Below are 25,534 nucleotides of genomic sequence, written 5' to 3'. Positions count from 1 at the left end.
ATGGACCAATAGAACAGTCCCAAAAGTACAAACGTCTGCCACCTGGCACTCTTGACGGTCTAAAACAAACACTACAAGTACTTGAAAGATATATTACTTGAACCCAAGTCTGGATCAGACTAATGATGTGGTGTAATGTCAATACAGGAGTCAACTCACATCTGGGGATGACTATCTTGTATCCCTCGAGCTTCCCTAGAGGTGGTGTCCATGCCAACCTCAGAGAGAAGAGGCCCTCCTCCATCACACGGAAGTTTGAGACAGGAGGCACAGGGGCTAAGGCAGAGGAAGGAACATATGTTGGAACGTTGAGTACATTTGAAATGGCATGTGTGTATTCAAAATGCCTGGTTGTAAATGAGCACAGGTATGTGACGTGTACGTTTCAGTGTGGGTGAATGTCTGCATGCAGATTAACTATACATGTGGATCTATATTTACAATACCTGTGTATGTGTGAGTGTGTTCAGCTGGTGTTTGTTTGAGTATATGCTTATCAATATTTACCTGTGTGCGCTACTATGTGTGAACACGCTCGTGTATTAGCGTGGGTGCATGTCTGTGTGAGGGATTGTTGATGTTAGTGCCTCTGTAACCCACGTGTCTGTGTAATGATGGTGGCAGAGTCTCCAATGAGGCCAGGGTAGATGGCGTAGACAGTCAGAGAGTACTCTGTCTTAGGAGTCAGCTCTGTCACTAGAGATGTCCTCTCATCACCTTTCAGATCAGTCTGATACGACACACACAGGACAAGGAGAGAGAGAGGAACAGGGAGCGGCACAAGGAGAGGGACAGGGACAGGGAGATCGATAGGGAGAGGGATAAGGAGAGGGAGTAGGAGAGAGAGAGGGACAGGGAGAAGGACAAGGAGAGGGACAGGGACAGGGAGAATGATAGGGAGAGGGATAAGGAGAGGGAGTAGGAGAGACAGAGGGACAGGGAGAAGGACAAGGAGAGGGACAGGGACAGGGAGAAGGATAGGGAGTAGGAGAGAGAGAGGGACAGGGAGAGGGACAAGGAGAGGAACAGGGACAGGGAGAAGGATAGGGAGAGGGATAAGGAGAGGGAGTAGGAGAGAGAGAGGGACAGGGAGTAGGAGAGAGAGAGGAACAGGGAGCGGGACAAGGAGAGGGACAGGGAGAAGGATAGGGAGAGGGATAAGGAGAGGGAGTAGGAGAGAGAGAGGGACAGGGAGCAGGACAGGGAGAAGGATAGGGAGACGGATAAGGAGAGGGAGTAGGAGAGAGAGGGGGACAGGGAGCAGGACAGGGAGAAGGATAGGGAGAGGGATAAGGAGAGGGAGTAGGAGAGAGAGAGGGACAGGGAGCAGGACAGGGAGAAGGATAGGGAGAGGGATAAGGAGAGGGAGTAGGAGAGAGAGAGGGACAGGGAGAAGGACAGGGCCAGGGAGAGGGACAGGGAGAAGGAGAGGGATAGGGAGAGAGAGAGGGACAGAGAGCAGTACAAGGAGAGGGACAGAGACAGGGAGAATGATAGGGAGGGGATAGGGAGAGGGATAAGGAGAGGGAGTAGGAGAGAGAGAGGGACAGGGAGCAGGACAGGCAGAAGGATAGGGAGAGGGATAAGGAGAGGGAGTAGGAGAGAGAGAGGGACAGGGAGAAGGACAGGGCCAGGGAGAGGGACAGGGAGAAGGAGAGGGATAGGGAGAGAGAGAGGGACAGGGAGCAGTACAAGGAGAGGGACAGAGACAGGGAGAATGATAGGGAGGGGATAGGGAGAGAGAGAGGGACAGGGAGAAGGACAAGGCGAGGGAGAGGGACCGGGAGAGGGAGAGGGAATGGGTCAGGAACAGGGACAGGGACAGGGAGAGAGGGAGAGGGAATGGGTCAGAAACAGGGACAGGGACAGGGAGAGAGGGAGAGGGAATGGGTCAGGAACAGGGACAGGGAGAGAGGGAGAGGGAATGGGTCAGGAACAGGGACAGGGAGAGAGGGAAAGGGAATGGGTCAGGAACAGGGACAGGGAGAGAGGGAGAGGGACAGGGACAGGGACAGGGAGAGAGGGAATGGGTCAGGAACAGGGACAGGGACAGGGAGAGAGGGAGAGGGAATGGGTCAGGAACAGGGACAGGGACAGGGAGAGAGGGAGAGGGAATGGGTCAGGAACAGGGACAGGAACAGGGAGAGAGGGAGAGGTTTCAGTGAAATTGGTAAGGGTGTTTGTGGGGATGGTTTTGTGTGGATGTGTGCTCGCGCATGTGTGTATTCAGAAATTGTACCATCACTAGAATCATTCCACTCTGTAATCATTCTACACCAGTCTTTCATCACTCAGTGTATCATCACTAGAATCACTCTACTCTGTAATCATTCTACACCAGTCTTTCACCACTCAGTGTATCATCACTAGAATCACTCTACTCTGTAATCATTCTACACCAGTCTTTCACCACTCAGTGTATCATCACTAGAATCACTCTACTCTGTAATCATTCTACACCAGTCTTTCATCACTCAGTGTATCATCACTAGAATCACTCTACTCTGTAATCATTCTACACCAGTCTTTCACCACTCAGTGTATCATCACTAGAATCACTCTACTCTGTAATCATTCTACACCAGTCTTTCATCACTCAGTGTATCATCACTAGAATCACTCTACTCTGTAATCATTCTACACCAGTATTTCACCACTCAGTGTATCATCACTAGAATCACTCTACTCTGTAATCATTCTACACCAGTCTTTCACCACTCAGTGTATCATCACTAGAATCATTCCACTCTGTAATCATTCTACACCAGTCTTTCACCACTCAGTGTATCATCACTAGAATCACTCTACTCTATAATCATTCTACACCAGTCTTTCACCACTCAGTGTATCATCACTCCACTCTGTAATCATTCTACACCAGTCTTTCACCACTCAGTGTATCATCACTAGAATCACTCTACTCTGTAATCATTCTACACCAGTCTTTCATCACTCAGTGTATCATCACTAGAATCACTCTACTCTGTAATCATTCTACACCAGTCTTTCATCACTCAGTGTATCATCACTAGAATCACTCTACTCTGTAATCATTCTACACCAGTCTTTCACCACTCAGTGTATCATCACTAGAATCACTATACTCTGTAATCATTCTACACCAGTCTTTCACCACTCAGTGTATCATCACTAGAATCCCTCTACTCTGTAATCATTCTACACCAGTCTTTCACCACTCAGTGTATCATCACTAGAATCACTCTACTCTGTAATCATTCTACACCAGTCTTTCATCACTCAGTGTATCATCACTCTACTCTGTAATCATTCTCCACCAGTCTTTCATCACTCAGTGTATCATCACTAGAATCACTCTACTCTGTAATCATTCTACACCAGTCTTTCACCACTCAGTGTATCATCACTAGAATCATTCCACTCTGTAATCATTCTACACCAGTCTTTCACCACTCAGTGTATCATCTCTAGAATCACTCTACTCTGTAATCATTCTACACCAGTCTTTCACCACTCAGTGTATCATCACTAGAATCACTCTACTCTGTAATCATTCTACACCAGTCTTTCATCACTCAGTGTATCATCACTAGAATCACTCTACTCTGTAATCATTCTACACCAGTCTTTCACCACTCAGTGTATCATCACTAGAATCACTCTACTCTGTAATCATTCTACACCAGTCTTTCACCACTCAGTGTATCATCACTAGAATCACTCTACTCTGTAATCATTCTACACCAGTCTTTCACCACTCAGTGTATCATCACTAGAATCCCTCTACTCTGTAATCATTCTACACCAGTCTTTCATCACTCAGTGTATCATCACTCTACTCTGTAATCATTCTCCACCAGTCTTTCATCACTCAGTGTATCATCACTAGAATCACTCTACTCTGTAATCATTCTACACCAGTCTTTCACCACTCAGTGTATCATCACTAGAATCACTCTACTCTGTAATCATTCTACACCAGTCTTTCACCACTCAGTGTATCATCACTAGAATCACTCTACTCTGTAATCATTCTACACCAGTATTTCACCACTCAGTCAGCCGTGACACATATTTGTTCTTTCCCAGCACCAGCACACCTGATTCAACTATACAAGGGCTTGATAATTAATGGACTAGTGGAATCAGGTGAAATAGATCTGATATGTGCAACAGTTGTAGGGTGGTAGGTAGCCTAGCGTTTAGAGCGTTGGGCCAGTAACCAAAAGGTTGTTGGTTTGAACACCGTAGCAGTCAAGGTGAAAAAAACCTGTTCAATGTTCCCTTGAGCAAGGCACTTATCCCTAATTTTCTCCAGGGGCACATACAACTATGACTGACTCTGTAAAACAACACATTTCCCTGCCTCTATCCAGTGTATTTGACAATAAAACACATTTGTTTGTAATGTTACTTTTCTATTCCACAGTCCTCTTTCAAGTACATCTCAAACCCATTGCATCCATCCTCTCCTCTGTGACTTCACCACCTTCACAAGTTATGTACTGCCGCATAGCTTGATTGTCCCTGCAGGAATGGTTCTGTTAGAGAATGCTAAAATATCTTTCTCCAGAGTTCTACACCAGTGTCATAGCAAGGACACGCAAACAACCCACTCTGAGAATCCAGTGCTGTGCCCTGTGGCTCTGGCAAAGCTGTAGAAACACACACACACACACACACACACACACACACACACACACACACACACACACACACACACACACACACACACACACACACACACACACACACACACACACACACACACACACACACACACACACACACACACACACACACACACACACACACACACACACACACACACACACACACACACACACACACACACACACACACACACACACACACACACACACACACACACACACACACACACACACACACACACACACACACACACACACACACACACACACACACACACACACACACACACACACACACACACACACACACACACACACACACACACACACACACACACACACACACACACACACACACACACACACACACACACACACACACACACACACACACACACACACACACACACACACACACACACACACACACACACACACACACACACACACACACACACACACACACACACACACACACACACACACACACACACACACACACACACACACACACACACACACACACACACACACACACACACACACACACACACACACACACACACACACACACACACACACACACACACACACACACACACACACACACACACACACACACACACACACACACACACACACACACACACACACACACACACACACACACACACACACACACACACACACACACACACACACACACACACACACACACACACACACACACACACACACACACACACACACACACACACACACACACACACACACACACACACACACACACACACACACACACACACACACACACACACACACACACACACACACACACACACACACACACACACACACACACACACACACACACACACACACACACACACACACACACACACACACACACACACACACACACACACACACACACACACACACACACACACACACACACACACACACACACACACACACACACACACACACACACACACACACACACACACACACACACACACACACACACACACACACACACACACACACACACACACACACACACACACACACACACACACACACACACACACACACACACACACACACACACACACACACACACACACACACACACACACACACACACACACACACACACACACACACACACACACACACACACACACACACACACACACACACACACACACACACACACACACACACACACACACACACACACACACACACACACACACACACACACACACACACACACACACACCAAACTATCCAAAACAAAGACTAAGAATGTGAGTGTCACAATATAGTTCAGAAGAAAGCGTCAGCAAATGTTCTGTACAGATGCACAAAAACTGAACACTCACACACTCTCCAACAAATAGAGTAGTGTACAGTACATTACAGTACATTACAGTATATTGTAAAGCTCAAGGTCATTGTGATATTGCTTTCTGATTTTCCCTCACTGCATACTAGCCACACACACACACACACACCTCTATCTATCAGTATCCTGCTGTGGTTAGTCTCTGTGTCTGTACTCAGCACCATCTGGTCCTGGGCCCAATATCCTGTCACCTCACACATCCCATCCCCGTGCCACCTTACCCACCTCCCACCCCCCAATCAGGTTCACATATCTCAGCTCCCTCCTTACCCTCCCAACAAGATTTTGAGTCAATTCAGTTTCCAATTCAGAAAGTGTTTTCAATTCAATTCCTGATTCAATTCAATTCCAGGCACTTTACCCAGGTGGCTTGACTCCTAATATCCTATTTTAGCCCATCGTCTGAGATGGCATTCAACATTTAGCCACCATTATTACCACAACATCTCAACCTCTCAACACCCCCCCTCCCATTCACCTGTTTCTGCAGGCTGGGCAGCAGCTGTCCCTTGGGACTGAGGGGGGTGACCAGGAGGCGGTAGCCGGTGACGTCCCCTGTGGCCTGGCTCCAGGTCAGTCTCAGACTACTGTAGGCTAGCTCACTCACCTGGAGGTCCCGGGGACCCACCACACGCTCCTCCACTGGGGAGGGAGATGGAGGGAGGGAGATACAAGGATGGGTGGGGGAGAGATGGGGGAGAGGAGAGAGAGAAGGGTGGTGAGGGAGGGGAGATAGAAAGATGGGGGTGAGGGAGGGGAGATAGAAAGATGGGGGTGAGGGAGGGGAGATAGAAGGATGGGGAGAGGAGAGAGAAGGATGGGAGTGAGGGAGGGGAGATAGAAAGATGGGGAGAGGAGAGAGAAGGATGGGGGTGAGGGAGGGGAGATAGAAAGATGGGGAGAGGAGAGAGAAGGATGGGGGTGAGGGAGGGGAGATAGAAAGATGGGGTGAGGAGAGAGAAGGATGGGGGTGAGGGAGGGGAGATAGAAGGATGGGGAGAAGAGAGAGAAGGATGGGGAGAGGAGAGAGAAGGATGGGGGTGAGGGAGGGGAGATAGAAGGATGGGGAGGGGAGATAGAAAGAAAAGGATGGAGGGAGAGAAAGAAGGATGGAGGGGAGAGAAAGAGAGAGAAAAGGATGGAGGGAGATAAAGAAGAATGGAGGGGAGAGAAAGAAGGATGGAGGGAGAGAAAGAAGGAGGGATGGAGAGAAAGACAGGGAGAAAAGGATGGAGGGAGAGAAAGAAGGATGGAGGGAGAAAAAGACAGGGAGAAAAGGATGGAGGGAGAGAAAGAAGGATGGAGGGAGAGAAAGAAGGATGGAGGGAGAGAAAGACAGGGAGAAAAGGATGGAGGGAGAGAAAGAAGGATGGAGGGGAGAGAAAGAAGGATGGAGGGGGGAGAAAGACAGGGAGAAAAGGATGGAGGGAGAGAAAGACAGGGAGAAAAGGATGGAGGGAGAGAGAAAGACAGGGAGAAAAGGATGGAGGGAGAGAAAGAAGGATGGAGGGGAGAGAAAGAAGGATGGAGGGAGAGAAAGACAGGGAGAAAAGGATGGAGGGAGAGAAAGAAGGATGGAGGGAGAGAAAGAAGGATGGAGGGGGGAGAAAGAAGGATGGAGGTGAGAAAAAGACAGTGAGAAAAGGATGGAGGGAAGAGAAAGAAGGATGGAGGGAGAGAAAGAAGGATGGAGGGAGAGAAAGAAGGATGGAGGGAGAGAAAGAAGGATGGAGGGAGAGAAAGACAGGGAGAAAAGGATGGAGGGAGAGAAAGAAGGATGGAGGGAGAAAAAGACAGTGAGAAAAGGATGGAGGGAAGAGAAAGAAGGATGGAGGGAGAGAAAGAAGGATGGAGGGAGAGAAAGACAGGGAGAAAAGGATGGTAGGAGAGAAAGACAGGGAGAAAGGATGGAGGGAGAGAGAAAGACAGGGAGAAAAGGATGGAAGGAGAGAAAGAAGAATGGAGGGGAGAGAAAGAAGGATGGAGGGGAGAGAAAGACAGGGAGAAAAGGATGGAGGGAGAGAAAGACAGGGAGAAAGGATGGAGGGAGAGAGAAAGACAGGGAGAAAAGGATGGAGGGAGAGAAAGAAGGATGGAGGGAAGAGAAAGACAGGGAGAAAAGGATGGGGGAGAGAAAGAAGGATGGAGGGAGAGAAAGACAGGGAGAAAAGGATGGAGGGAGAGAGAAAGACAGGGAGAAAAGGATGGAGGGAGAGAAAGAAGAATGGAGGGAGAGAAAGAAGGATGGAGGGGAGAGAAAGAAGGATGGAGGGGAGAGAAAGAAGGAGGGATGGAGAGAAAGACAGGGAGAAAAGGATGGAGGGAGAGAAAGAAGGATGGAGGGAGAGAAAGACAGGGAGAAAAGGATGGAGGGAGAGAAAGAAGGATGGAGGGGAGAGAAAGAAGGATGGAGGGGAGAAAAAGACAGGGAGAAAAGGATGGAGGGAGAGAAAGAAGGATGGAGGGAGAGAAAGAAGGATGGAGGGAGAGAAAGACAGGGAGAAAAGGATGGAGGGAGAGAAAGAAGGATGGAGGGGAGAGAAAGAAGGATGGAGGGGGGAGAAAGACAGGGAGAAAAGGATGGAGGGAGAGAAAGACAGGGAGAAAAGGATGGAGGGAGAGAGAAAGACAGGGAGAAAAGGATGGAGGGAGAGAAAGAAGAATGGAGGGAGAGAAAGAAGGATGGAGGTAAGAGAAAGAAGGATGGAGGGAGAGAAAGAAGGATGGAGGGGAGAGAAAGAAGGATGGAGGGAGAGAAAGAAGGATGGAGGGGAGAGAAAGAAGGATGGAGGTGAGAAAAAGACAGTGAGAAAAGGATGGAGGGAGAGAAAGAAGGATGGAGGGAGAGAAAGAAGGATGGAGGGGAGAGAAAGAAGGATGGAGGGGAGAGAAAGACAGGGAGAAAAGGATGGAGGGAGAGAAAGACAGGGAGAAAAGGATGGAAGGAGAGAAAGAAGAATGGAGGGGAGAGAAAGAAGGATGGAGGGGAGAGAAAGACAGGGAGAAAAGGATGGAGGGAGAGAAAGAAGGATGGAGGGAGAGAAAGAAGGATGGAGGGGAGAGAAAGACAGGGAGAAAAGGATGGAGGGAGAGAAAGACAGGGAGAAAAGGATGGAGGGAGAGAGAAAGACAGGGAGAAAAGGATGGAGGGAGAGAAAGAAGGATGGAGGGGAGAGAAAGAAGGATGGAGGGAGAGAAAGACAGGGAGAAAAGGATGGAGGGAGATAAAGAAGGAGGGATGGAGAGAAAGACAGGGAGAAAAGGATGGAGGGAGAGAAAGACAGGGAGAAAAGGATGGAGGGAGAGAGAAAGACAGGGAGAAAAGGATGGAGGGAGAGAAAGAAGGATGGAGGGAAGAGAAAGAAGGATGGAGGGAGAGAAAGACAGGGAGAAAAGGATGGAGGGAGAGAAAGAAGGATGGAGGGAGAGAAAGACAGGGAGAAAAGGATGGAGGGAGAGAGAAAGACAGGGAGAAAAGGATGGAGGGAGAGAAAGAAGGATGGAGGGAAGAGAAAGAAGGATGGAGGGAGAGAAAGACAGGGAGAAAGGATGGAGGGAGAGAGAAAGACAGGGAGAAAAGGATGGAAGGAGAGAAAGAAGGATGGAGGGGAGAGAAAGACAGGGAGAAAAGGATGGAGGGAGAGAAAGACAGGGAGAAAGGATGGAGGGAGAGAGAAAGACAGGGAGAAAAGGATGGAGGGAGAGAAAGAAGGATGGAGGGAAGAGAAAGACAGGGAGAAAAGGATGGGGGAGAGAAAGAGAGGGAGAGAAGGATGGAGGGAGAGAAAGAGGGGGAGAAAAGGATGGAAGGAGAGAAAGAAGGATGGAGGGGAGGGAGAGAGAAAGAGAGGGAGAAAAGGATGGAGGGAGAGAAAGACAGGGAGAAAAGGATGGAGGGAGAGAAAGAGAGGGAGAAAAGGATGGAGTGAGAGAGAAAGACAGGGAGAAAAGGATGGAGGGAGAGAAACAGAGATTGAAACATGAAGGGGTTAAAACATAAAGAACATACAAAGTACGTACCAGACACCACTAAACAAAATAACCTGTTTAAATATATACTCATATACAATAACCATGGGCAGAACAGCTGACATCTAGCCACACTACACAAAGATACCTGCATAGCAGAACATCTCTGGGCATTCTCAGGAGTAGGTACTTTCGAAGTTGCCCTCAACCACTGATAAAGGATCAGATTCTTTTCACCCCTCTAATGGTTAGGGTTACGATTGGAGGTGAGCAATCTGATCCTGGATCAGTGGTTGGAACTAATTCTCACCGGCCGGGGTGTGTTTGACGGGGCGTGGGGGTTCAGAGGCGGTGAAACAGATTCTTCGGGACAGTTTGGGCAGGAGAGCATCCAGGAGAGAGAAGTCAGCGGCTAGCAACAGGTGTTCCTCGTGGGGCTCAGTCACAATCCTGCGCAGCTCTGATTCGTCGGCTCCTCTCACCCCTAGGAGAAACATTTACATTTTTTATTTATTTAACCTTTATTTAACTAGGCAAATAAGTTAAGAACAAGAGAGAAAAGTGGGAGAGAAAGACAGAGAGAGAAGGATGGAGGGAGAGAGAAAGAAGGATGGACTGCCTTGTTCAGGGGCAGAACAACATATTTTTACCTTGTGAGCTCAGGGATTCGATCCAGCAACCTTTCGGTTACTGGTCCAACGCTCTAACCACTAGGCTACCTACCTATAAAAGCTAGAATGGACATAGTTGTAAAAATGATTTTTTCAGTACACCCAATATGGCACCAAAATAGCATTCAGCAATGCAAAGAAATCTGTTTTCAGAACTACTAGAGAGAGTTCATCCATTCTGTCCTAGTTGCTCCTATATAGTATATCTATCTATTCATTTTGTTCATTAGTTAGCATTGATCTATCATAGTGTCCATTTGTCATGACAAAGTACTGTACAGGGAATTAAGTGAATCTTGTTCCATTCCAAATGCGATTAGAGAGACACAATGTTCTGTTAACTGCTCATACTGTTAGAGTGTCAAGGGGTTTAGAGTGATGGAGCTCACGCAATGTGTTGAGATGAGAGATATATCCTGAGACACACACACACACACATGTCCACACACGCTCACATGTCCACACACGCACACGCACACACACACAATTCCCCTAACCCCACACACAGATAACAACCCCCCCCCCCCCGCCACAGACAGACACATCATAAGGCGCTGACTGATCACCCCCCCCCCCCTGCTCTGGTGGTGTAGTGTACTGTGTAGTGCCTGTGTTAGCTGGCTCTGTCCAGCTGTGAGAGACAGAGAGGAGCTAGCTGATCAAACTGATGCTTCCCTCTATAGGGATGATGAATGCCAGGACCCGGCCTCCGTGTCAGTGGGGGTGGGAGGGGGGGGCACAGAAAAGCCTGATGAAAAATCATTGTAATTAGGTCACCACTGGCTAATGAGCTGTAATTATTTCCTGTCTCTGGGCTGAGGAGAGCAGAGACACTCTCACTGCACATGTCAATGAATGTCTATGTACTGCATGTCTATGTACTGTATGTCTATGTACTGTATGTCTATGTACTGCATGTCTATGTACTCTATGTCTATGTACTCTATGTATATGTACTGTATGTCTATGTACTGTATGTCTATGTACTGTATGTCCATGTACTGTATGTCTATCTACTGTATGTCTATCTACTGTATGTCTATGTACTCTATGTATATGTACTGCATGTTTATGTACTGTATGTCTATGTACTGTATGTCTATGTACTGTATGTCTATGTACTGTATGTCTATGTACTGTTTGCAGTCACACATGGGTAGATAGGTCATGGAGTGCATGAAGTGTAAGCAATATGCAGTACTTAAAACACACAGTGACTGATACACAGATGTACACACGTAGGCTCAACACACACATATTCACACACGTAGGCTCAACACACACATAATCACACACGTAGGCTCAACACACACATAATCACACACACAGGCTCAACACACACATAATCACACACGCAGGCTCAACACACACATAATCACACACGTAGGCTCAACACACATAATCACACAGGTAGGCTCAACACACACATAATCACACACGTAGGCTCAACACACACATAATCACACACGTAGGCTCAACACACACATAATCACACACTTGCAAATGCACGCAGGCACAAGCACACACACTTCAATGATATACCATAAATACCACATTCATTTTTCACCTAAGGCACAGCAGCTAGGTAAGCTGGATAGAATCTCCAGGACGCTGCAGGGATGTGGTATGAATATATAATCACAGCGTTCCAGACTCACCCACTGCATAGATAGAGATTCCATTGTCTGTGACAGCCTTGGCCGGCCCATCCACCTGGTCATCCGAACGGCCGTTTGTGATCAGGACAGCAATCTGCAAACATGGAAAATCTAATCAAACTAGCTCTATGTTACAGATCTACCAGAATATACAACTACAATCCGTATTTACTGCAAGGGTCTTTCCAATAGCGACACACAATTGCACAGAACTAGACAAACTAGACCCGCTCTACTAGATTAACTAGATCTTCCTTCGTAGGGAGCACACTTGCCTTCATTGGAAATAGCACATTCTAAAAACAAGCCCTGTCCTTAGAGATATTTGACATGTTTTAACTCATAATTACATGCATAATGCAATAACGCAGTGTGAAACTTAAAACACTGCGGAATGATAATTCCCCATTATGAAAAATTCACTGCAGTTCGTCGAAAGTTAAGGCCCCAATTGATGGGGGTGGGGGGAGAGGGTAAGGGGGAGGAGGGGAGGAGGGGGTGAGAGCACATCAATATGCACCTGATGTGGCTATGGTGTGTGTGCTCAGCCTTCTGAGTGGTGAAGTCAAATATGTCAGCCTAATCCTGCTCTCTCTCTGCCACATCAGCTGTGGTTCAGCATGACTTGCAGTGTGTGTGTGTGTGTGTGTGTGTGTGTGTGTGTGTGTGTGTGTGTGTGTGTGTGTGTGTGTGTGAGAGACTTGCAGGGCTGTGAAGAATCTCAATGACTGACATGTTATCCCAGGTGCAGCTGGGATAGTGCAGTGTAACACTTCAAGGAGAAGTGCAGTTGCTAACAGCTGCTGAGGGGAAACGGCTCAAAATAATGTCCGGAACGGAGCAGATGGAATGGTATCAATCAACTGGGAAGCATTTGTTTGATGTATTTGACCATTCCACCGATTCCACTCCAGTCATTACCATGAGCCTGTTCTCCCAAATAAAGGTGCCACCAACCTCCTGTGGTTGCTAACTATCAGATCTCACAATGCCTGGAGAAGTGCTTAACATCCCAGGGACCACATATAGCAATCTCCTGAGATGCACAGTAGTTAACCTTGGGGGTATTGTCCCTGGTGATAGCCGCACTGAAGACATAATCCACCAGGAACTGGAGGGCGTCGCCCGTTCGACTGGCCCCGCCTTCAAAGGGGAGGTCCTTTACTGCCCTCAGGACCTCCTCGAGACTACTGTAGTCTGTCAGGGCGATACGCATCCTGAAGACAGAGAGAGAGAGAGAGAGAGAGAGAGCAGAAGAGTCATTCCTGGGTTGAACAGCCTGTCTATACTGATCAGCAGCGAGGCTCTATGGATCCTAACAGGGCCTAATACAGACAGAGCAAAAGTCCCGAGCTTCTTTGCAACTCTGGAGTGAAGTTAGGAAAATGTCTTTAGGAATTCACTGAAGATGTTTTAGACAAAGTCAAAGCAGTAACACCAATTATTGTCTGATTGAAGACTATGACTAGTTAATTAGTTAAATTAGGTGTACCAAAAGCCTGCAGGGCCAGATCTTACCCCTGGAGAGAGGGGTAAAGGAATGTTTATGCAAATACATAAATGTTCCTAAGTAACCTTTGCGGATAACATTGCCCAACCCGGCAGACCTATAGCCATATAGACCTGGGTATATCTCCGTAGACGGTGACGCCAAAGCGGATGCCCTCGGACCCCACCACGCTGTCCTGAAAGGAATTGATGATGGCCGAGATGAAGTCTTTAACCCTGGAGAAGCTGGTCTGGCCCACGCCCCACGACTCATCCACCAAGAACACTAGGTCTGCAGGCTCCGCCGTCCGACATGCTGGGGGAAGAGCAGATATATGACTGGTTTAGTGGTTTAGTGTTGCAAGATTCCATTCCATTTCCCAGAATTCGGGGTTGGAGGACTGCAGATGTCCTGCAGGGGTGTCTGTATATCAGTCTGTATTCAGCATGAGAAGATGTGCGTCTCTGCATCCCTTCCATTGCATCTTTTAGTTGAGTGGGATTTCTCTCAGCCTCGGGGGACAATAAAGGCCAGATTAACTGAGCGTTGGCACCTGTTCATTTCACAAGAGAAGACAAAACAAAGAAGAAAAAGAGTGTGTTTATTCAACCTGAATTCCAAAGCCTTCTCCTTCATTTAATGTAGCTTCATTTCACCTATTGTTCCTCTCATGTTTCGTTCTCTGTGAAACCAGAAACTCAACTGATCTGTTTCTGTCCACGCTCCAGGGTGAACCTTTATTTTATTGAACCTTTATTTTACACATTCTCATTTACAGCAACGACCTGCGGAATAGTTAGAGGGGAGAGGAGGGGGGATGAATGAGCCAATTGGACTCTAAAAAACATTAGTGGCAAAAATGCCAAACTGACCCACAATCAGCATCTCGGGCCAACTTCACCCCACTCCTCTCCAAACAGTGTTTCCCCATTCTACCACAAGGTGGCAGTATACCTCCATTAAATATGGAAGGGGATACCTAGTCAGTTGCACAACCTTCTGCATTTAACCCAAACCCTCCGAATTGAAGAGGTTCAGGGAGCTTCCTTAATCGTAGTCATCGGTGCCTGAAGAGCAGTTGTTACTGGGGGTTAACTGCCTTGCTCAGGAGCAGAACAGCAGATTTTTCCACCTTGCGGATTTGAACCAGAAATCTTTCGGTTAGTGGCCCAACACTTTTGACTGCTAGGCTACCAGCCTCGGCAGGTAATACATTTCCGTGGCCAACCTTCTGCTGTCACAGACAGCGCACCACAAGGCTCCTATGAATGTTTAATGGCACACAGGTGAGGCGTTGAGACCATCAATATTCTGAGCAGTCCAGCAGTAACATTTTAGTACAGCGAAGAGGAAGGCTTGGAATAGCAACATAAACAGCCTAAAGTGGGGCCAGCCCCCGCGTCCGCTCAAACACACACCGGGCGGTAGAATAGGTGTTGGGTCTCTTTGCATAACCACACACACTGGAACAGATGCACACCTGTTGCATGGTAATGGATGTAAATGTGTGTGTTTGTGGCGGACACACCCACTATATGAACCGTATTACTTGCCATATTAGCCACACTCACTCTCACACACACACGCACACACACACACACACACACACACACACACGCACACACGCACGCACGCACGCACATACACACACACGAACAGTCTACACACACATTGTCCCTGTCAGTGCCCCAGTATTACCGTGACAGAATAGATTACAACAGGGAATAGACGATACGGTCCAGTGATTGTGCTCTATGTGATAACTCAGCCTCTCTCCTTTCCCCTTGTCCTCCCTCGCTTTCCTCTCCTCTTTTATCCTACCCTTCCTTGGCTGCCATCCCGGGATTCAGCGGGGGTGACATATGTCCCGGCTCACCGCGGACCAGCATTCTGCTCCTGCTCACAAAACTATATCCTCCATTCTACAGTCAGGAGACTAAGTATCACAGGGAACCGTTTTGGAGACTACACCGACAAACTGCCTCTGGCCACATCGCCATGTAATGGAGTCTGTGACGCATGCTTAAACCTTTACAGGTCATGGGAAACGACAGTGTGAGTCATGACTGAGCTCGGTTCCTAAGTCAAGCTTCACAAAGGCAGCAAACCAAACCACGGACGGACAGATTGACGGGCGGACAGATTGACGGACGGACAGATTGATGGGCAGACAGATTGACGGACGGACAGATTGACGGACGGACAGATTGACGGACGGACAGATTGACGGGCCGACAGATTGACGGACGGACAGATTGACGGGCCGACAGATTGACGGACGGACAGATTGACGGGCCGACAGATTGACGGACGGACAGATTGACGGACAGACAGATTGACGGACGGACAGACAGATGGATAGACTGGAGGATTGGAGGATGGACAGACAGACAGGCAGACTGACTGACTGACTGAAGGATGGACAGACAGACAGGTAGACTGACTGACTGACTGACTGAAGGATGGATGGATAGACAGACTGACTTAAGGACGGACCGACGAACGGACAGGCAGACAGGCAGATGGATAGACAAACAGATGGGAAAGAATGTAAATTGTCCAGACAGAGAGACTGACTGACTGACAGACAGACAGAGAGGAAACACATACATTGTTCAGACAAATAGACAGACTGACAGATAGACAGACTGAGGGGAAAAGATCAAATGTCCAGACTGCATACTTTGTCTGGCAGGTGAGAACCACATGTCTAGAATTGCTAGACAACACATGGTGAAGGGTCATTATAGTTCAGCACCTGTCCACTGTTGTCTACCTAGTTGCTACATATCATCATCTAACAATACAGTACAGTCAATAGTCTGTTATTATTCACTACATTCTAATATTGGGACATAATAACTTGGATCCATGTGTGAATCTTTGACAAAAGAGAACAAGCCCCAAGAATGGCAACAGTTGCTACTCCAATGGTACCTTTCCAGACAGGCTTTAGTCTTGAGTTGGTTCCTCTAGTTTCAACACAGCTGCCAGCCAGGCTGGTGTATTTGACAAAATTCCATCTGCACCATCTAAGTTCTACTTTGGGGAAAAAGGTAACGTAAAACAATTATATTTAAATTCATTTAATCTCACAGAACATGAGAGTCAGTGACGTTGGTGTTTAAATCAAGCCCAGTCTAAAGCCTTCTGTCAGTTAAACACCGTAAGCATAGAATTATAGTACTGCTGCAGATTCAAGGGGAAGCCTGACTGGGCCTCAACCTCAGAACCTCAGCCATTACACTGAAAGAACCTCTCAGCGAGGTTGGTAGGTGTTGCACAAACATTGTTTCATTCCAATAGTTGGAAAGTTAAAAAATTTAAAAAATGCATTACTGGCTGCCAATCAGATTCCACCCTGAGAGTTCATCTTTAGCCAGTTGATTGTCTAATTCAACCTTCCATGGCATCCAAGAACATCGGAAGCTGTGTACAGTAAACCTCTAGCAGACATGCATTTGATTTAGCTTGGAATTTGCACTTTTGGGACTATGCTATTGGTTCTGATGTACCGGGCAAACCAAATGAAGCCCAGCTAAAGTATTTGAACAGATTTGACATATGTATTTGACACAGGTATGATGTACAGTACCAAACCTAAGGCCAAGATTTGACAGTGGACTGTAGTCTGACAGATAGTGGTGAACTGGAGGCTCCCAGATGTTCAGAATGCCCTGTCTAAAGATGGAAGAGTGACTGAGTCTGCATCACTGTCTACCTGCCTAGTCCATCCAGGTGTCTAGACATACTGGACATACAGACATTATTTAGTCTAGCACTTGTGTCTGAAACAGATAGACGGAGCATGAGAGAAAAAAAGACAGGATGGAGAGAAGAAGAAGGACAGGATGGAGAGAGGAGAAGAAGGACAGGATGGAGAGAGGAGAAGAAGGACAGGATGGAGAGAGGAGAAGGAGGACAGGATGGAGAGAGGAGAAGAAGGACAGGATGGAGAGAGGAGAAGGAGGACAGGATGGAGAGAGGAGAAGAAGGACAGGATGGAGAGAGGAGAAGAAGAACAGGGTGGAGAGAAGATGAGAAGAACAGGATGGAGAGAAGAGAAGGAGAGGACAGAGAGGAGAAGAAGGACAGGATGGAGAGAAGAGAAGAAGGAGAGGACGTAGAGAGGAGAAGAAGGACAGGATGGAGAGAGAAGGACAGGATGGAGAGAGGAGAAGAAGGACAGGATGGAGAGAAGAGAAGGACAGGATGGAGAGAGGAGAAGGACAGGATGGAGAGAGGAGAATGACAGGATGGAGAGAGAAGGACAGGATGGAGAGAGGAGAAGGACAGGATGGAGAGAGGAGAAGGACAGGATGGAGAGAGGAGAAGAAGGAGAGGACGTGGAGAGGAGAAGAAGGAGAGGACGTAGAGAGGAGAAGAAGTACAGGATGGAGAGAGGAGAAGGACAGGATGGAGAGAAGAGAAGAAGGAGAGGACTGAGAGAGGAGAAGAAGGCGAGGACGTAGAGAGGAGAAAGACAGGATGGAAAGAGGAGAAGGACCGGATGGAAAGAGGAGAAGGACAGGATGGAGAGAGGAGAAGAAGGACAGGATGGAGAGAGGAGAAGGACAGGATGGAGAGAGGAGGAGGACAGGATGGAGAGAGGAGGACAGGATGGAGAGAGGAGAAGAACAGGATGGAGAGAGGAGAAGGACAGGATGGAGAGAGGAGAAGAAGGGCAGGATGGAGAGAGGAGAAGGACAGGATGGAGAGAGGAGAAGGACAGGATGGAGAGAGGAGAAGGACAGGATGGAGAGAGGAGAAGGACAGGATGGAGAGAGGAGGACAGGATGGAGAGAGGAGAAGGAGAGGATGGAGAGAGGAGAAGAAGGAGAGGACAGAGAGAGGAGAAGAAGGAGAGGACAGAGAGAGGAGAAGAAGGAGAGGACAGAGAGAGGAGAAGAAGGAGAGGACAGAGAGAGGAGGAGAAAGGAAAGGGTAAGTGGGTGGTGGGGAGACACATAGAACGAGATGGAGGGTGGGATGGAAAGAAATAATGAGAGGAAGGTTTGGTGAGATACAGGGAGATAAGTGGAACAAGTAGAGAAATGGTGAGATAGATAAGGAGGAACAGAGACGGAGAGCGAGAGGAGGGGGAGAGAGACGGAGAGAGAGAGAAACAGAGAGAGATAGTGAGAGATGTTGAGAAAGCTGAGGAAAGGGAATGGTCAGGAGAGAAATGGTGAGAGGGAGGGGGAGAGAGAGAGGCAGAGAGAGGGATGGAGAGAGAGAAAGAGGTAAAATCCAATACCTTCTGCCTGTTCAGTGACTGCCTGGTGGGAGAGAGACAGGGACAGCAGAAAAATCCACAAGCAGGAATGGCCCATGCTCTGTCCTCCTCCTCCTCTTTTATCCCTCCTTGTTCTCTCTTGTTCTCTCCTGTTCCTGGTCGTCTCCTCAGATCTCCTCCGACAGATCCACGTCCTCGTTAAGATTCAGCTCAGACTCTTCTATCTTTTCTGAAAGCAACAACGTGAAACAGTTAAACAAGGCCCATACATGAGTGTTTTCTACACAACACTATCACATGTTGAATCAGACTGATCCCAGGTCAGCATGTCAGGCCAGAAAGAGGACATCGTCACGGTCTCAGGTAGGTCTCTATCTTCATGAGTATGATTCACGATAATATCTGCTACACTTACATATCCCTGTATTCAGCTGACTAATTTGTTTCCCATGCAGGAATCAACACCCTCCTCTAAGCAGCTGAGAACCATCACAATAGTCAAATATTCCCCAAATCATTTCAAAGCCATGACATTTCAGATGGTGAATCACATCCCGTTCAGTAGCTAACAGTCAGTGTGATGTTTCACACAGTTGAACATGGCTACCACAATGTGGAGCCCTTAACGAATGTTCACTTTGGAAGGACCCTGGGCGATCAAGACTTCACGGCAGGACTCCTATTTGTGCACATGGCCATGAATATACTCCTGTCTGCAACACGTCAGTACCAAGGTTGTTACTATGGAGACTGTTGACAGCTCCCTTGAAAAAAGCTAAGCAATTAGGCACAATGAACATTCACCATCTCACAGCGAACAACACTGATATACTAAATCAACACCCTGCTCTAAGCAAGTGAACACCATCACGATAGTAAAATATTCACAGTATTCATGAAATCATATCAAAGCCATGACATTTCAGATGGTGAATCATGCCTATCCCTTTCAGTAGATAACAGTCAGTTAACTACTATATGAGTCTTTTTCCCGACAATGTGACCTGATCAAATGATGAGATAAAGTTATAGCCTATAACTAAGGCCCAGATTTGTCCCAAGTCTATTTCATGGTCCTGATCATTATATTCCATATAGTCTAAACTGCATAACCATCCCCACAGAATCAAGGTCGTCTGGAATGGGAGCCATAGCATCTACCTCGGCGTTGAGGCATACCTGGCCTGCCACGGTCCCCCAGACCAGAACACCTATCCTGGGGAAGAGATTAGTCGAGCCCCCTGCCCTGAAGCCTTCTCCCACTCCTAGCCCTGGAACTCACATACCAGGTCTGATTAATCCCTGAGCTAGGCTAAGACACCATAGCTAATTGGTCCGTCCGTCCGTCCGTCCGTCCGTCCGTCCGGTCTGTGTGTGTGTGTGTGTGTGTGTGTGTGTGTGTGTGTGTGTGTGTGTGTGTGTGTGTTGAGTTTGATCGCGACACCAAAGAAAATCTGTAATAACAGACATGTGTCCAGCTCTTATCTCCACCTGAAGGTACGCATCTGTGTCGATGTGTGTGTGTCTCCACGTGTGTGTGTGTGTTTGTATGTGTGTGTGTCTGTATATAAGTGTGTCCATCTGTGTGTGTGTTTGTATGTGTGTGTGTCTGTATATATGTGTGTCCATCTGTGTGTGTGTGTTTGTATGTGTGTGTGTCTGTATATATGTGTGTCCATCTGTGTGTGTGTTTGTATGTGTGTGTGTCTGTATATATGTGTGTCCATCTGTGTGTGTGTGTTTGTATGTGTGTGTGTCTGTATATATGTGTGTCCATCTGTGTGTGTGTGTGTTTGTATGTGTGTGTGTCTGTATATATGTGTGTCCATCTGTGTGTGTGTGTTTGTATGTGTGTGTGTCTGTATATATGTGTGTCCATCTGTGTGTGTGTGTGTCAGCATTTCTTTGTGCGGTCCCTAATCTACAATCTAATAGACAGCAAGTCCTCTGTGACCAGACCATGACATATGGTTTCCTTTGCATTAACATGTCACTGCCTGCACTGTAGCAATACATTTCAAAGAGGAGAAGTGTGTCTGGTGAAACCTTAAGCGTTCCTCCCAGTAATCAGGTCTGGGAAAGGATACGTATTAACTGTCTATGAAGGTACACTGCAATCCAAGGTTAATGATTGGTGGAAACAATCTCTCCCTTCAGGACACTTGCGCGCGCGAGCACACGCACACACACACACACACACACACACACACACACACACACACACACACACACACACACACACACACACACACACACACACACACACACACTTCAGAAGAGAAAGTGCATGCATTCCAGGTCATGGAGTCCCAGGAAGGAGAGCGTAGCCTCAAGGCTGCTCTACATTTGCTTTGCTGACGTGACATTAAAAGGTGCTTCTGCAAAGACAGCGCTTCAGATACATTTAAAAGACAACATTTCTGATCCTTAAGAGTCTGTTGACGCACCCCCTGCATCACTCTAAGTAACATAATAAAAAGATTTAAGCTGGAGATATCAGGGTTTTCCGCGTACATCGGCCTTCCTCATCTGCGGTGGGAGGTGGACGAGTTACAAAGGGGTTTTAAAATATCAAATAGCTGAATGATCCATGGTATGACCATCTTAAAACAATTCCATATGTCAGCCTAGTAACAGCCTCCCAAAAGGCTTAGACTTTTAGAGGTTATAAAAGGTCAATAGATTAGCTATGGTGAGGTTGTGATTTTTAGATGGCATTTATAGTATCTCTGTATTTTTGCCTTTCCCTACAGTAGGTGTGTGTGTGTCAAGTCTGTCTTAGCTCAGCTAGTAAATACAGATACCAGTTAGAGCTACACCTCCCCCTTAACCCCTCACCCCATCGCTGAATCTCTCCATCACTCTATCAAAACATCCATCCCGCAATCAAAACATCCATCCCTCCATCAAAACATCCATCCCTCCATCAAAACATCCATCCCTCCATCAAAACATCCATCCCTCCATCAAAGCATCCATCCCTCCATCAAAACATTCATCCCTCCATCAAAACATCCATCCCTCCATCAAAACATCCATCCATCAAAACATCCCTCCATCAAAACATCCATCCCTCCATCAAAACATCCTTCCCTCAATCAAAACATCCCTCCATCAAAACATCCTTCCCTCAATCAAAACATCCATCCCTCCATCAAAACATCCTTCCCTCAATCAAAACATCCATTCCTCCATCAAAACATCCTTCCCTCAATCAAAACATCCCTCCATCAAAACATCCTTCCCTCAATCAAAACATCCATCCCTCCATCAAAACATCCATCCCTCCATCAAAACATCCATCCCTCCATCAAAACATCCATCCCTCCATCAAAACATCCATCCCTCCATAAAAACATCCATCCCTCCATCAAAACATCCCTCCATCAAAACATCCATCCCTCCATCAAAACATCCATCCCTCCATCAAAACATCCATCCCTCCATAAAAACATCCATCCCTCCATCAAAACATCCCTCCATCAAAACATCCATCCCTCCATCAAAACATCCATCCCTCCATCAAAACATCCATCCCTCCATCAAAACATCCATCCCTCCATCAAAACATCCTTCCCTCAATCAAAACATCCATCCCTCCATCAAAACATCCTTCCCTCCATCAAAACATCCATCCCTCCATCAAAACATCCCTCCATCAAAACATCCATTCCTCCATCAAACCATCCATCCTGCTAGATCACCTCTCTAGACCCTAGATCAACTTCAGATCAACTTCAGGTAGAAATGAAATCCAAACATAGTTTTATTTCACAGCAGTTTGAAGGCCTGGCCAGATAACGTCAGGGCGTTTGACTGTTTGAGAGGCATGTTGAGTTTACAGCCAGTCAGATGGGAGAGCTGCCAGAGGTTACACAGCATACCCAAAAGATACACAACACCTCTCCATTCACATACCAATCCAAGCCAGTCCTGTCTCTGCTTGTATCCTGCTACATACTTTACATGTTAAAGTGTAGAAACTTACAGTTGTAGAAACCTGACATCAGTTTACAGATGTAGGATCTTCATTTGGGCAGCTTGCAGCAACAGGACATTATTATGAATTATTATGTGGATTATAATTAATGGACATTATTGTTGGGGTTGATACATTTCTTGTTAGGGAAAATTAAGTCTGAAATTTAAAAGTGAAAATTACAAACTTTAGAAGCCTTTTTTATACTCAAATACACTACAAGTTAGAACATTCTCAGCAACAAAAGAGTGATCAAATTAAGATCTGACATCTGTATATCATAGTCACAAGCCACAGACAGTAAGGAAAAACTGGTTTGCAACAAGAGCATACTTTTACAGTAAGGGCTGGCTTTCCGGACCCTTCTTCCTAGACTTATAAAGCTCAATGGTGAGTCTCCATTGAAAGAGCGTTTTCCCTCTCCAGGAGTGGGCTTCATCTGGGTCTGCCTTCTGAGTCATCTGCTGAACAAAGTGCATCTCTCTGTGTAAAGTAGGTTCATGTACTAATCCTGGGTTGGTGTTGCAGAGTTGGAACTTACTACATCTTTCCCCAAGTCAGACTGTGAAGACATCTGTTGCTCATTACAGACATAGTTAGATGGTTAGAGTGTCAACTGATGTTCCCTGAGGTCACAGGGGAGAAAATCAAAGATGGCGGCTACTTCACAAGGGGTCAAAGCATGTGTTAGTCAAAAGGACCCTCTGCTTCTTTCAACTTCACCAATAGAACCCTCTGCTTCTTTCAACTTCACCAATAGAACCCTCTGCTTCTTTCAACTTCACCAATAGAACCCTCTGCTTCTTTCAACTTCACCAATAGAACCCTATGCTTCTTTCAACTTCACCAATAGAACCCTCTGCTTCTTTCAACTTCACCAATAGAACCCTCTGCTTCTTTCAACTTCACCAATAGAACCCTCTGCTAATTTCAACTTCACCAATTATCCAGATATAATACTTGAGCTAAGATTGATTAAGCTGCCCAGTACAATGGAACCAAATACATAGTCCCGAAAGTGCAAACTCCAAGCTAATTCAAGCGCGCTTAAAATACTTGCAGGCATTTGAAAGTACTTGACATATTATGTACTGTACTGACCCAGGTCTGCAATGATGTAAGTGCACACTTCTATGGACTCTTAATCAGCAATGGACCAGGCCTCACTCTGAAGATGCAGAGGGGCATTTCTGCAAAGGCTACACTCACAAACAGGTCAGAAGCACTCAGCAACCTCTGACAACGTCCCTGCAACGCTCTCACAATGCAATCACTTGTGTCCAGCCTGGCAGCCTCACCTTAGCTCTGGAGAGGGTATTGTGTCTGTCTGGCCCCAGTTAGTGTATTACAGCTCAGAGTGGATTAAAGGTAGAGGACATAAACATGGTCTCTCTCTCTCTCCAACTTCATTTTTCTTTCGCTACCACTCCCCTGCTATCTCTCCCTATATAATACTCCATCTCTCTCTCTCTCCATTAGGTACCACATGCCCTACAAGTCCAACCGCATGTCAGCTATTTCTACATAATGGCATTTTCAACATCACAGAGGATTATCCCTGCAGGTGTGAAATTGGGAGCATTTAAAAGGCACACACACACACACAAACAAACACAAACAGACACACACACACACATAGGGTGTAAACACAAGCTTGTGTGTATGTGTGTGTGTGTGTGTGTGTGTGTGTGTGTGCCTGCCTCAAACTGTAGTATCTATGTGACTCCCAGAAATTGGGATATGTAGTATTATCAAGATAAACATGTACACGTGCACGCATGCGCACACACACACACACACACACACACACACACACACACGCGCACGCACAAACGCAGACATACAGTCCTTAATATTAAAAAGTAATGAATCATTATGATTCCATTTTATCACCACTTCCTAATGCTAGTTATTCTATACAGACATGTCTATACATGGGGAGTTCCCTATAGTACACTCCAGGCTCATCACATTATGCTCCAGCTCTCAGATACAACAGGGACCTTCATGTGCTCCTGCTATCTAGAACCTTTAAGGGTTCTTCGGCTGTTCCCATAGGATAACCTTTTGAATAACCCTTGTGGGTTACAGGAATAACCCTTTTGAGTTCCATCTAGAACCCAGTCTACAGAGGGTTCTACATGGAGCCAAAAAGGGTTCTATGTGGAACCAAAATGTGTTCTACTATGTGGACAGTCAAAGAACCCTTTTAGAAGCCTGTTGTCTAAGAGTGTTCCTGTGCAGGCGTCCCCTCTACACCAGTGTGGATGTGGCAGTAGCAGTCCGCAACAGGTTCTTTGCTTTAATGCTACAATGCACTTTCCTCTTGTCTCAGACATTATGTTTCAAAGCATGAGTAATGCTGGGAATGCAATGAATTCCTGAACAGAAAGTGAGGGAAAGGCTCCTTAAACACATTATATAGATATAAATGCTTCCATTTTCTGCCAAAGCCTTTTCAGCTGC

General features: G+C 46.7%; 1 protein-coding gene across 1 annotated transcript in view; it reads right to left on the bottom strand.

The window, feature by feature from the left end:
• LOC139379573 (collagen alpha-1(VII) chain-like) overlaps positions 1–19,202 on the bottom strand; it is a 104,953-nt gene extending 85,751 nt beyond the window's left edge. The window contains exons 1-8 of the mRNA XM_071122388.1: positions 19,111–19,202; positions 13,988–14,168; positions 13,422–13,581; positions 12,365–12,458; positions 10,346–10,519; positions 6,545–6,708; positions 601–730; positions 160–276 (exon numbers count right to left, since the gene is read on the bottom strand). Of these exons, the coding sequence (XP_070978489.1) occupies positions 160–276; positions 601–730; positions 6,545–6,708; positions 10,346–10,519; positions 12,365–12,458; positions 13,422–13,581; positions 13,988–14,168; positions 19,111–19,186 (1,096 nt within the window). The 5' untranslated portion in view covers positions 19,187–19,202. The remainder of the gene's footprint in view (positions 1–159; positions 277–600; positions 731–6,544; positions 6,709–10,345; positions 10,520–12,364; positions 12,459–13,421; positions 13,582–13,987; positions 14,169–19,110) is intronic.
• Positions 19,203–25,534: the final 6,332 nt, after the last annotated feature.

This window comes from Oncorhynchus clarkii, chromosome 21, assembly GCF_045791955.1.
Source record: "Oncorhynchus clarkii lewisi isolate Uvic-CL-2024 chromosome 21, UVic_Ocla_1.0, whole genome shotgun sequence".
Lineage (NCBI taxonomy): Eukaryota > Metazoa > Chordata > Actinopteri > Salmoniformes > Salmonidae > Oncorhynchus > Oncorhynchus clarkii.
This window is presented reverse-complemented; position numbering and strand designations above follow the sequence as displayed.